The sequence below is a fragment of the Laccaria bicolor genome, genomic scaffold (genome assembly GCF_000143565.1).
Source record: "Laccaria bicolor S238N-H82 LACBIscaffold_18 genomic scaffold, whole genome shotgun sequence".
NCBI lineage: Eukaryota > Fungi > Basidiomycota > Agaricomycetes > Agaricales > Hydnangiaceae > Laccaria > Laccaria bicolor.
This window is the reverse complement of record NW_001889889.1, coordinates 274688-286983: the sequence shown is the minus strand read 5'-3', so window position 1 is coordinate 286983 and position 12296 is coordinate 274688. Positions and strand designations below refer to the sequence as shown.

At 47.6% G+C, this 12296-nt stretch overlaps 6 protein-coding genes across 6 annotated transcripts in view; 2 read left to right on the top strand and 4 right to left on the bottom strand.

The window, feature by feature from the left end:
• Positions 1–921: 921 nt before the first annotated feature.
• Positions 922–1511, bottom strand: LACBIDRAFT_328744 (uncharacterized protein; the record flags this gene model as incomplete). Its single annotated transcript, XM_001882746.1, has 2 exons — positions 922–1392; positions 1479–1511. 2 exons carry the CDS (start codon positions 1509–1511, stop codon positions 922–924), a joined length of 504 nt encoding a protein of 167 aa, XP_001882781.1.
• A 34-nt stretch (positions 1512–1545) lies between these two features.
• On the top strand, positions 1546–1812 carry LACBIDRAFT_300012 (uncharacterized protein; the record flags this gene model as incomplete). The annotated part of the gene is made up of 1 exon (XM_001882862.1): positions 1546–1812. One exon carries the CDS (start codon positions 1546–1548, stop codon positions 1810–1812), a length of 267 nt encoding a protein of 88 aa, XP_001882897.1.
• A 123-nt stretch (positions 1813–1935) lies between these two features.
• Positions 1936–2781, bottom strand: LACBIDRAFT_300011 (uncharacterized protein; the record flags this gene model as incomplete). Its single annotated transcript, XM_001882745.1, has 1 exon — positions 1936–2781. One exon carries the CDS (start codon positions 2779–2781, stop codon positions 1936–1938), a length of 846 nt encoding a protein of 281 aa, XP_001882780.1.
• Positions 2782–3192: 411 nt separating this feature from the next.
• LACBIDRAFT_300010 (uncharacterized protein) lies at positions 3193–3746 on the bottom strand. Its single transcript, XM_001882744.1, has 3 exons — positions 3657–3746; positions 3440–3602; positions 3193–3379 (listed from the first exon to the last, which is right to left on the bottom strand). Exons 1-3 carry the CDS (start codon positions 3722–3724, stop codon positions 3251–3253), a joined length of 360 nt encoding a protein of 119 aa, XP_001882779.1. The 5' UTR covers positions 3725–3746; the 3' UTR covers positions 3193–3250.
• Positions 3747–6034: 2288 nt separating this feature from the next.
• On the bottom strand, positions 6035–7838 carry LACBIDRAFT_328742 (uncharacterized protein; the record flags this gene model as incomplete). Its single annotated transcript, XM_001882743.1, has 7 exons — positions 6035–6106; positions 6214–6329; positions 6749–6900; positions 6921–6953; positions 7275–7326; positions 7368–7612; positions 7771–7838. 7 exons carry the CDS (start codon positions 7836–7838, stop codon positions 6035–6037), a joined length of 738 nt encoding a protein of 245 aa, XP_001882778.1.
• A 469-nt stretch (positions 7839–8307) lies between these two features.
• LACBIDRAFT_236401 (uncharacterized protein) overlaps positions 8308–12296 on the top strand; it is a gene marked incomplete at both ends in the record, with an annotated part of 5277 nt that continues 1288 nt past the window's right edge. Inside the window, 4 exons of the mRNA XM_001882861.1 lie at positions 8308–8508; positions 8563–8705; positions 8768–8884; positions 8934–9026. Of these exons, the coding sequence (XP_001882896.1) occupies positions 8308–8508; positions 8563–8705; positions 8768–8884; positions 8934–9026 (554 nt within the window). The remainder of the gene's footprint in view (positions 8509–8562; positions 8706–8767; positions 8885–8933; positions 9027–12296) is intronic.

Here is a 12296-nt window from a genome sequence, read left to right as displayed (position 1 = left end):
CACCATCTTCTGCTCCTTATTTTTCCTTCGTTCTTTCGTCCGCCTCCCCAGGCCTAATCGGAATGCTCTACGGCCGCTACGGTGCAGGTATGACAGGCACACGAAACTCTTGATGATTTGAAGTAAGGTCTCAGGCTGGGCTATCGCTTCACACCACCGGTCTTTGAAGTATGTTTCCTGTCTCTTGAATGCCGCTCCCTGACATTATTGCCCATCCCATTTAATATTTAGTTGCTGTATCCTTGCGCAATGGCGCGCTAATTTTTACAGGTGCCAATGATTTATTTCCATCACCTGTATGGGCGCCAAATGGGCGCATATACAGTTTGTCGGGTGCTCTGGCGCTTGGGACAGCTTTTAGTGGTTGGCGCATTTCCGAGCTGCAGCGTACTCCAACGCTTCATGTATAGCTCTGAAAATTCAACGAGGGATACCTCTTGCCATGCGTTATCTAGCAAAAGGTGAGCATCATCGTCTCGCTTGCCTCTTTTGCATGCACGCATTGTCAGTTGCATTAACCATGGTCAACCTTCAACGGCGCCGGCTGATAACTTACCTCAAGAACTTCCGTTGATGACAGACGACTTTTGCGCTCAAAAATATAGACAAGGATACAGATATCATGTAAATGATAACATTGGGGTAACACAGAAACAAAGACCTAATGCAATACGGATGTTGTGGACATTCGGGAATCGGATGGGATACAAAACAGAGGCGAATCGGATAAAAACGTGAGTGGGGCGTAATCAAGACGACGAGGACAGGAAGAGCAGTTACAAAAAGAAATTCAAGATACAGAGAAGACGAGAGACTTTGAAATCATTCCGGCGGGGTAGTTGCAGACGAGAGGTCAGGTCATGACTCATGAGACAACAGGACAGAAGCAATGACAGCGAGGTATTATTCAACTCGTCAGAATTACTGGCCTCCGTAATTCCAATGTGGCGTTAGTCCTTGATCATTGAAGTATTCTGGCAGAGGTGGACCACAGTATTGTGCTGGGTGTCCTGATCCTTGGACAAATTGTGCCGGAGATTGAGCGTAACCCGCCGGTCCTTGCGCATGGCTGTACGCCGATCCTTGAACAGGTTGTGGTGGAGCGTTATTAAATCCTGATGGTGTGTTAACATAGTAGTTAGGCGCCACAGGACCAGCATAGGCCCAAGCCTGAGACGGACTTGCGACTTGGAGCGTAGCATCATAGGCAGGGGGACGGACTCGATGATAAGGCCGCGAACCGGCAGGTCGAGTGAATGTAATACCCTCCCGCTCAGGACTGCCCCGGGAGGGCATATCTTCATAAGACTCGTACGGACCTCTTGGAACGGGAAGGTTGGGAAATTGGCGAGGCGGCGATTGCGAAGGGCTTCTGTTAGCTATTTCCGATTGCTGTGCCGTTCGTGAAAAAAGCATCATGAGGGGGCACTAGCAAATCAACGATCCTGATAACCCAGTGTATACGAAAAGTAACACACTCCCCAAATCGGGACAGCGACACATAGGGTCATAACGCGACACATAGGGTAAATTGCCGACACATTGATGTGTTCCTCCTTTCTAATGTGTCGATTTTACATGTGTTCGACACATCTGAATGTGTCGAATCTATGTCATCGTGTGCCTGCTCATCTGGCCAACTTCAGTTTCTTTTTTTTTATTACAAGTCCCCCTGTCCAAGTCCTTCTGTACCCAGGTAAATGGCAATATAATATGTATTCCTTATCTACGAGAAACACTTTACATGGGAAGGTAATAGTATATAGAAGTAGGAAGTATCAACGTAGGAGCACCACGTCTCCCCTTCAATAACGACCCCTTGCTAATCGATTGTTTTGGGCTCGTGTTCGGGTTGTGTTCGTACGTCGGGGCTGGTTGTGCACGCTGGCGTTAAGCTCAACACGTCGGTGTTGGTTCGTAGAGGGGGGCGTTGGGTCATGTTATGTCGGCATCACGAGGTTTTTCTGGTGATATGGGGTATGCGAGGAAGAGAGTGGGGGTGGAGGATGGGGGCAGGCTGGGGAATTGTCGATGGTGCGATTGGGTTTGCCAATCGTGGTCGTGGGCACCCGTGTCCGTTTGTCGAGGGTGGTGATGAGCCCCCGTGGCCCCGTGGACATTAGTGGGCGCTCGTCGTCGTCCGTCGATCGTGGGCCCTCGTGGCCATCCGTCGATCGTGGGCGTGGGCCGTACATAGAAGCTTGTCAATTGTGGTGGTGGGTCCTGGTACCCAATCGTCAGAGATCGTGGTGGGCCATCATCGGCGTTCCTCGATGGTGGTGCTGGGCGCGCGTGGATGTTGGTGGGCGCTCGTCTCCGTCCGTCGATGGTGGTGCTGGCGGGCCCTCGTGGCCGTTTGTCGATCCTGGTGGTGGGCCCCGTGGACGTTCGTTGGTGGTCGTCGCCGTTCCTCAATCGTGGTGGTGGATCCTGGTGGCCGGTCGTCGATGGTCGTGGTGGTTGTGAGAAGAGAGGGGTAGTGACGTGTGACATCGCATTCGTCACCTCACCCAATTGGGATGTGTCCAACTGTGTTGCTCGTCCTCTTGTCGTCCTCTGATCCTCGACACAGTGTCGAGGATGAGCCTTATCCCCTTTCGGGGAGTGTGACGCCGTACGTATATCCTCCTGATAACCTACCAGAGAAGAAATCAGATATAGTTCCAATCGTGATGACACGTCGTGTGGAGCAATTGGATTTTCCTGATGTTCCTCGAGCAAATATTCCGAGGTCTTACTTATAAGCATCCTTTGCTTGATGATGTTGCAACGACTCCACATAGATGCATGAGTGTTTGATGAGTGTGACTTGGGCCGCTTGGGTGATGGGTGAGTAGGCAACGTGGGGTTTATCATCCATTGAAACGTACCTTAATTCTTCGATAATATTATTCATGGCCCTGTCAATGTCGGCCTGAGAAATGGGCATTGAAGAAGGCATGGAGGATAATCGATAAAGCGTGAAGTTAATTTGTTTCGCATAGATTCATCGTCATTAAATACTTCAGAATTCAATCTCCCCTTGAACAAGACGCATCCAGAGTCATACACAGAAAATCAAATTACAACAGCATCCCCCGATTTGCCGAATCCCCATTGCCAAGGCATTCCCCTATCGGGTCCCCCCACAAATGCACAGGCACATACAGCCTCTTCCATATAGAGTGCTTGAGGCTAATCATCTATCGATCGAAAAACACAGCAACTAGTCATTGAGGCAACATTGGCGTGACTTTCTATTCTATCAAAATCACGTAGTGGTTTTCGACATCTCATCGGCTTCTGACTGCAAACTGTCACGGTTGCAGGTCGCTGACGTCAATACCGCCTTTCTTAGCGAGCCAGATCCTGATTTCTTCAAGGCCCTCATCACTTGCATCTATGACAAATCGTGGGACTTGAAGCAAGAGTAGGGGCTGAGATTGAATGAATTTCTCACCATATCGGCGATCCAAGACGCAAGAATTCGCGACTTGACTACGCTTTCCACGGGGACATCGAATAGTTCAGGTGTCAGCCTATTAACGATCTTCTTCATCATGATTTCTTGCTGCATAGGGTGGAGTCGTCTCCAGGCAATTTCGATCTCTGTCTTATGCCGCCTGGATGTGGGTTGATAGCTGAATATCTTTCCACAAAGAATAGTGACTACATACGTGTTATTCACCATTTTCAACACTGAATCTCTTGCAGTGATAATCATTTCTTCCGGGATGGGAGCCATGATGGAGGAATGTTGATGGGGGTTGAGAACAAGGACAGAACGACATTGGACACTTCGGACTCCGATTGTTTTGAGTTGCTCGGGTCACGAGGCGCACGGCTAAATAGCTGTTGGATTGTTACGCAACAATACTATATTATTGAGTACGAGTGAAAGGTAGTCAGAGAGATTCACATTTGAAGTTGCAATAAGACCTACACAGCACACAACCTTTAGCATTATTCTTGTTGCATTTTAGAGACGTTGTGGAAGTGCAGATCGTGCCATTCGTGGCATCCTGTTTATTTTATTTTTCACGACTCACATCTTTTTTGAATTTCCTTTAGATTCTTGTTATTTCCATACGTCACGACGAACCCTTTAAGCCAAACTTTTTCAACGCGCGCTCAAACACGTCGACCAGAAAATATCTTAGAGCATTCCGGCAACTTACTGCAAATGCTACTTCGGGACTCCGGATCATGGTTGCTGGTGCCCTTGCCGAGGATGGGCGGAAGCAATCAAGCAAAAACCGCTTCCCCGACTCTGGAACAGAGAGGGTTCTGTCAGAACGATAAAGCTCCATCCTTGTAAAAGTTGTGTGATGGCTTCCCACGAATTTCGGCTTGTTCCGTTCTTTGTTCCTTTTGGTAAGGGTCCCTAAAATCTCTGCGAGGAGCGAACCGCGCTAGCGGTTCGGCGACGAGCAGGCAACTAATAGTAATACTTAGAAGATTTTTCAGGCGGGTTGTATAAATTACATTATTTCAAACAGAGTCGGGGACTGGCGCTTGCGCCGCTAAACGATTCATTATGGATGGCAACCGCGGATACGCAAGAAGGCAGCAGAAGCAGGTATAATCGCACAAGAGGGACATGCGGATATGTTGCTTCGGCAACTATGTGGAAATTTTTTTTTGGACCTCATCTTACATCCTTTGTAAATTGGGCACTCATACTTCGAATTTGCTTTGAATGATCTGCAGCGTGATATGGTGCTTAAAAGCACAGTCATCCATCATTTTCCTCAAAACAAGAACATTTCTCTTTGACTCGTTCTCCTGTGTTCGGCATTTGCAGTGCCTGTGCTTCGCACGCAGATGGCATGTTAGCCCATTAAATTGAAATTCTGAAGGGCTCAAAATTTAATCCTTTCTCGAACAAGACATATCCAGAGTCGTACCCAGAAAATCATATCACAACAGCATTCACCGATTTTCCAAATCCCCATAAAGCATTCCCCTATCAGGTCCCCCCACAAACGCACGAGCACCTAGCTTGAGGCTGATCATCTACTGATCGAAAAACACAGCAACTAGTCATTAACATGTATTTCTTCTCTACCGGAGTTACGTAGTGGCTTTCGACATCTCATCAGCTTCTGACTGCACACTGTTGCAGGTCACTGACATCAATACTGCCTTTCTTAGCAAGCCAGATCCAGATTTCTTAATAGCCCTCATCACTTGCATCTATGACAAACTGTGGGTCTTGAAGCAAGAGTCAGGGCTGAAATTGAGTACTCACCATATCAATCACCCAGGACGAAATAATTTGCAACTCGAGTACTAATCAGGAAAACTACACTTCACTTATTGAGCTTATGTCGCTTGGATTCACTTGAAATCTCACTTGAAAAGCTTTGCCACTTGAAGGTACAGCCATAACTTTGGTTCAAACTCCAAGTGACTCCAAGTGAGGGATTTAAGTCACTCAAGTCAGTAAGTCAACACTCAAGCTTCAAGCCTCAAGGCCTCAAGAGTCATATTATTGGATTGCTCAAACACATTAGAAAATATTCCCAAGTCCATTCAAAGTCCGATGACATGTGACAATCAAGTGACGATTTGAAATTCCTAACATTGGTTCTTCTCTTCTCCGTCTTTCTCCGCCCTTCTCATCCTCACAGCAGACTCAGTGCAACTTGTGACAAACAGGCTATTGAAGGGCCGACGATGGCACTTCTATAGATGGGTTAAGTAGTGCCCACAACAGGATCTTCAGCTGCCAAGTGTGTTGGTCTATGAGCCTGTGGTGTGAATGGTGGATCAACATGACACAGGTACATTGACCATACTGTTCATCTGGATCGTGCTAGCTGACGACTATACATCTAGCTAACCATCTGGCTATCTACGTGCTGCGTCAATGGAGACGTTCAATTCCGAAAGGTTTTTTTCAGCCACTTGTTGGATATCTAGTGGTGCCGGTTTGTTCCATGCCTGTTGAAATCTTTTATGAGGTCTGTCCTTAGATTCTTGAACACCTGCACCCCATTGATCTCTACATCAGCCAGGCCAATCAGGCTTTCAAAGCACTTCTCACAAGTTCTCAGCCATCCAAATTCAAGCCTTGTATGGGCCCTTCTGAAATGCCCAACGAAGATGTCTGGGTTGGAGTGGGCTGTCAGAAGGCTTGCTTGTCAGGCAAGTACACACTTCAGCTGTCTCTTTGGTGGAGTTAACGTGTTATCCAGGAATGCAGAAAGGGTGGTGTCCATGCCAACATACCGTTTTGGCGATTTCAATGCATTGACTGTGCACACCAAGCGACACGTTAGTCATGACGTGTCGCTTGTGGTGTCCGACCTTGTCCGACCCATCCTCGCCAAAGCCCTGTGCACGCACTATGAACTCAGTAAGTCAGTGCTGATATTCAATGCATGGTTGTGCTAACAAACCTCATACTATCACCTAGTGACAAGGTGGTAAACCAGATGAAGACTAGTGCTTGGAAGTCCGGTTTTTTGCCTTTTTGGTCAGTTTTGCTGCTAGCACGTTGCCATTAAAATTCCCCAATGAATCTGGGGCACCAGAAAAGGAAATTTTTCCGGTCTTAGACCGGAAAAAAGACCAGACTGACCCTGAAATTTTGTGTTCGTAAACCCCAATTGTAGCAGGGAATTTTTATGGCAATGTTCTAGCTCAAAAAAAGGGTTGAAAAACCGAAAAACCAGACTTCCAAGCACTAATGAAGACAGTGACTCCAGAATGACGCTGGCCCAGGTTTGTGCCATGGCAACCTCCTCTTCATATCTCTACTTACCCCTATGCACCGTACCGACCACAGGGTCCATTGCGATTGCTCCAAGCAAGACTGGTGTTGGCCACCACCATTTTTCGATTTGACGGCAAGTGTGAAGAGGCTGGGAAAGAGAAGGGATCGGCGGCAGAATGAGGACCTGTTCTATTGATGGTCTGGGTATGTCTCCTCTTACCTCCCCTGCTGCATGATCTCATTTTTGTCCAGGCTGAGCACATGTTCAAGTTCTGGGTCAGATTCCGCAATTGAGCTCATGGAGGAACCAAAACCACCCATTTCGCTCACTCAACATGCCAACACCTCTCCCCTCGATGTGTGAGGATCTTTGATGAGTGAGATGTTGGGGTGCTCCCGCAACCATCAAACAGAGGGGATGGTCCATTTTCTATACATTTCAGATATTCCTTGAGATGGATGTATATATTGTTCAATATACTCTTTTACCCACTAATTTTACTGTCCTGTGTGAAATTGGGAACAATTTGAGACCGCTATTTCATCACTTGGTCACTTTTGCCATACAACTTACCCACTTGAGTCTTCACTTGAGCCAAGAGGAATCACTTGGCCAAGGCAGCAACCTACTTAGCCAAGTGAATCTCCTTTGGTCACTTGAGCTCACTTGCGTCTCTTGGCCACTTGTCAAAGTGACCCAAGGGCCAAGTGACATAAGTGAATGTGTAGTTTTCCTGATGTAAGCCTTCTGTGGGGACAGCAAATTGTTTGGGAGTCAGCCTATTTACGATCTTCTTCATCATGATTTCTTGCTGCAAAGGGTGGAGTCTTCTCCAGGCAATTTCCATATCTGTCTGATACTGCCTGGATGCCAGTGTGGGTTGATAGCTGAATTCCACAAAGAATACTGTACTAATATGACCAAGTCTTCACATCATGTGTCACATTGGAGAAAAAGTAATTTTTTTTATTCGCCTTAAATCAAAAGAAAATTTTTCGGCCATCTCAGCAAGAAAAAAAATCCAAATCGATGAAGAGTTGGTCATATTTGTACAGTAGTGACTACATACGTGTCATTCACCATATTCAGCACTGAATCTCTTGCAGCAATGATCATTTCTTCCGGGATGGGAGCCATGATGGAGGAATGTTGAGGGGGGTTGAGAACAAAGGACAGGAACGAAACTGAACACTTCGGACTCTGATTGTTTTAAGTTGTAGGCGCACCCCCGGCTAAATAGCCGTTCAACAATAATCAACAATAATATTGAGTCAAAGGTAGTCAGAGAGTGAAGTTGCGATAAGATCTACACGGCACATTTTAATTTCAAAGCTATTCTTGTTGCATTGAGACACGTTGTGGAAGTGTCGTTCTATTCGTGGCACTTCTGGCACTTCCTGTTTATTTTCATTTTTCACGCAGCTTGTTTTTTTGACTTCTTTTAGATTTTATATATTTTTCCAGGTCAGGACGAACCCATCTTTTCAACCCGCGTTTGAACGCGTCGACCAGCGAAGCATTCCGGCAACTTTTGCAGGACCGGACCGGGTCCCGGATCATGGTAGCCGGTGCCCAAGCAAAACCTTCTCACGACAACTTTATCTCCATGACCGTCATCCTACGTGGCCTCGCCTGGCTGCGCGACTCAATTGCCAACCAAGCCGAGCGATTCTTCCTCAGAGTCCTCGCAGCGGGCCCGGTGCCCAGACATGTCGCTTTCGTTATGGATGGAAACCGCAGATACGCTAGAAAGCAGCAGAAGCAGGTACAAGAGGGGCATGTGGACGGGTATGTTGCTTTACGGCGGGTGAGTTTTCCTTGCTTTTTTGGGGGGGAACCACGACTAACGAGAAGAGAACAGATGTTGGAGGTCTGTCTGCGTTTAAATGTCCAGTGCGTCAGCGCGTACGCGTTTTCGATTGAGAACTTTAAACGCTCCGAAGATGAAGTGGAGGCGTTAATGAAGCTAGCGGAAGAAAAGCTGCTGGAGCTTTGTGAACATGGGTGCGTTCCTCATTCTGCCTTCCTTCATTTCGGCGCTTCAAAGTCTTCTGGCTACCTAACAGGGACATTCTTGATGAATACGGTGTCAGACTCAATGTTTTGGGTAGAACGAGTCTCCTGCCAGAGAAAGTCCAACTCGCAGTTCAAAAGGCGGAATACATGACTCGACATAATACACGGTACATCTCACCCTCGCTCCGCTCCACCAACCTGAACCATAATACACAGCGCTATCCTTAATCTCTGCATGCCGTATACATCACGCGACGAAATAACAACCGCCGTTGAATCGTGTGTCCGAAACGCTGACCCTTCAAACCCGTGTGTTCATCTCTCTTTCACCCCTACTGTTTCTCCCTTCTCATGGCGTATTTAACTCACTCAGGCAAATCACCGAAAAGGACATCGACGCTCAACTAATGACATCATTAGGCTGCAGTCCCCCACTCGACATCCTCGTAAGAACGAGCGGGGTCAAACGGCTGAGCGATTTCTTACTGTGGCAGGTACGCACGACTTCTTCCTCATTGAATTAGAATTCCTGACTGTAGTCGTTAGTGTTGTGAAGATACTCAGATCCAAATCTCTTCCACTTTCTGGCCGGACTTCGGCCTCCTTGACTTTGTACCTATAATTCTCGACTTCCAACGGAAAGCGTGGGGAAGGCGGATATCTCTGTAGCTTGTTATTGAAATGAGGTGAGTGGGGTGAATGGTAACCGATCATTGTAGTTTGATTGACCACAGAAAATCCAGGTGGTTTGCTTGCTTTTCTGAGTAAAAATGCTGCTCTTTGTGGAAGCATCATCTCACTTGTGCTGTGGAAGCGAGGATGGCGGTACGTATATGGCGCCCGGAGACCATTCACAACTAATGCTGGATCAGGTCCTAGTCTTCACCAAATGCGTTACGTACTCCATTTACTGATTCTATTGACGGCTACGCAGCTAGCGACATTGCATGGGGACCGCAATGTACGTATGAACTTTTAAAATTGGTGTTTTAAGAAAAATCTCTCGATTTTATCACCATAGCAACCTTCCCCTTTACGGATTCTGTATGTACCAGAGAACTAGTGACTTACCCTATTATATGAGGGGGGGAGGGATTAGCCGTGTTCAGCAATTAGGCAATTTACGCCAACGTTGATCAAATGCCCAAGCATGCTTACATAATCCGATAAAACCCTCCACCGTCCACAGAGCATGGCGACATACTACCATCCCATGCCTGCTGCACCTGTAAATTTTTTCGTGACAAAAAGATACAGAATCACATCTAATGTTTCAATAGGCCATTGTCCAAGTGCCGCCATGGGCCGATTCGCTCGAGCTCATGACGATATTGAGGGTATGAACGCTGGCGCCGGTCTCCGGAATGTGCGCCCGTTGACCATTTCTGCAGGAGAGTCGCCTTGCCCAATTTGCAACCATTGATCAACAACGCGAGCTTATGAGGTACATGCAGGGGTTAAATGGCTGGCTCGAGCAAGACACACACGATCGTCACTCGGAGCTCCGTAGGGTTCTCGCGCGATTAGATGAATTGCGAGATGATCTGCGGGGTATACTTGCATCAGTTCAAGTGGTAAGGACGACCCGACCATCTACAAGCGGAGGTAATCCTCCAGATCGACATCATCAGCCACAACCTTTTAGGCCGCGCCGTTTTTCTGAATCCCAAATGCCAACACCGCACCATTTTGAAGGACTACAAATGCGTCAACCCCGTCATGTAACTGAGCTTCCGCCTGGTTTTCAACCATTTCCTACGCAACCTGTCATACCACCAGTCATCCCTGCAGAGTATCACACACCAACTCCATCTTTTTCGCCTGTTATTCCTCCCGTTATACCTGCAGAGCATCACACGTCGACTCCACCCTTTACTCCATTCATTCCTCCGGTATCAGTTGCCCCCGCGGGGCATCGCACGCCAACCCCACCCTTCACCCCAGTCATACCTCAGATGCCTTATCAACGATCGCCGTTCAATATATATCGTCAACCATACGTTCCTGTGATACCAACGGATAGCTTCCGTCCTCCAAGTCGGATGCGTCCAACGTCGCCTCAACAACACGAAGAGGAGCCACCTATTCCCTTCATCCCACCTCCTTTAACCGGAAGTCAGAGTGCTGGGTCATTGAGGCAGTATTCAATGCTAATGCGGGGACCCACTTCTATACCGGGGTATGAGTAGATACTCTTGCTATAGCCCACTTTGGGGGAGGGGGGCGACAGCCGCGTTTGACGTCTCTGGACTCCCCGTCGCAGTAAGTTAATGACCGTGAATGATAGATAAACCAAGATTGAAACGGGAGTAACAAGGGGACAAATGAAAGAAAGAATCCCAAGGACAGGAATAATCTTGGAAGCGAGCCATTCAAAATATGATCATGCCGAACAAATCCACACACCTCTCTTCGAAGATCGCTATACCCAATTGTCAGGAGTCGTCTTAGCAAGATCTCAAGATCTTGACCTCTGTAGTAGAGTCTGTCGACGACGTGCGGTATGCTATGGTACTCTTGCAGATAGCGAAGACAAGCCAAGCATGGGTGTTTGATGGGTGTACTAGTTCTCAAACAGGGCTGATGACCGCCACGGCCCAGAGATTGAAATACCCCGCTGTCGTAAAGTAGGAGCAACACATTCGGTTGAACTTCATGGACTGCCTCCCACAAAGCCGAATTCAAATCACAATGAGCGGCTAACAAATCAATTAATCAAGGCTTGTATAACTATCAAGATGCTAAAACAAATCTGTACAAGAATAAATTCTGGGAACGAGAGATTAGTTCTGATAATAGGATTTTGTGCAACAAATGATGCACCTCTAAATTGTCAAAAGAAATCGTCGTATCCGGGCATCAGAAGTCGTCATAGTATTCCTGAGCCCCGTAATACCTTTGTCCGCGACGTGGGCCATGGTAATCTGACAGATAATGAAGATAAGCTATCGAATAAGGGCAGACGAGAGGAAGGGGGTACTGACAAGTACTGGTATCCCGGGCAGGGCTGATACCCGCCACGGCTCCAAGATTCAAATACCCTCCTTCCCTTTGCACGCCAACACCAGCGGCAGTGCCGGGGACAACCCATCGAGCTCGACACCACACGCAATTCAACTCCTTTCCACTATTCACGCTCGTCGTTTGCCCTACGCACAAAATCATCAACCCAACGAAAAACGAACGATAGAAAAATAAACTCACATTGCCCAAAACACTCTTTGTGCAACGCGTTACCACATTCCTCACAGAAAACAAGAGCCGTCTCCGCAACGCCGTGCATCCCGTCATAACATATGGGACAATCGTCATCCTTGCCAGGGATACGTTTCTTGTTTTGGGGAGCGGGCGTTACTGCGGTTGATCTCCCAAGGGCCCTGTCGTGCGCTTCCCTGATTCGTGGGTTCGTGACGTCATTGGGCGCCAGAGGTGCTTCCGCAAAAATGCTCTCAAGTTCCGTTGTTAATAGGGCCCTAGGTAAGGAGGTGGTGGAGGTGAGATGAGGGAAGGAGGAGGGGTGTGAGAGACGTACTTTTGGTACCAGTGTCCCGAGACTTGTGAAACTTGGAGGACTGAAAA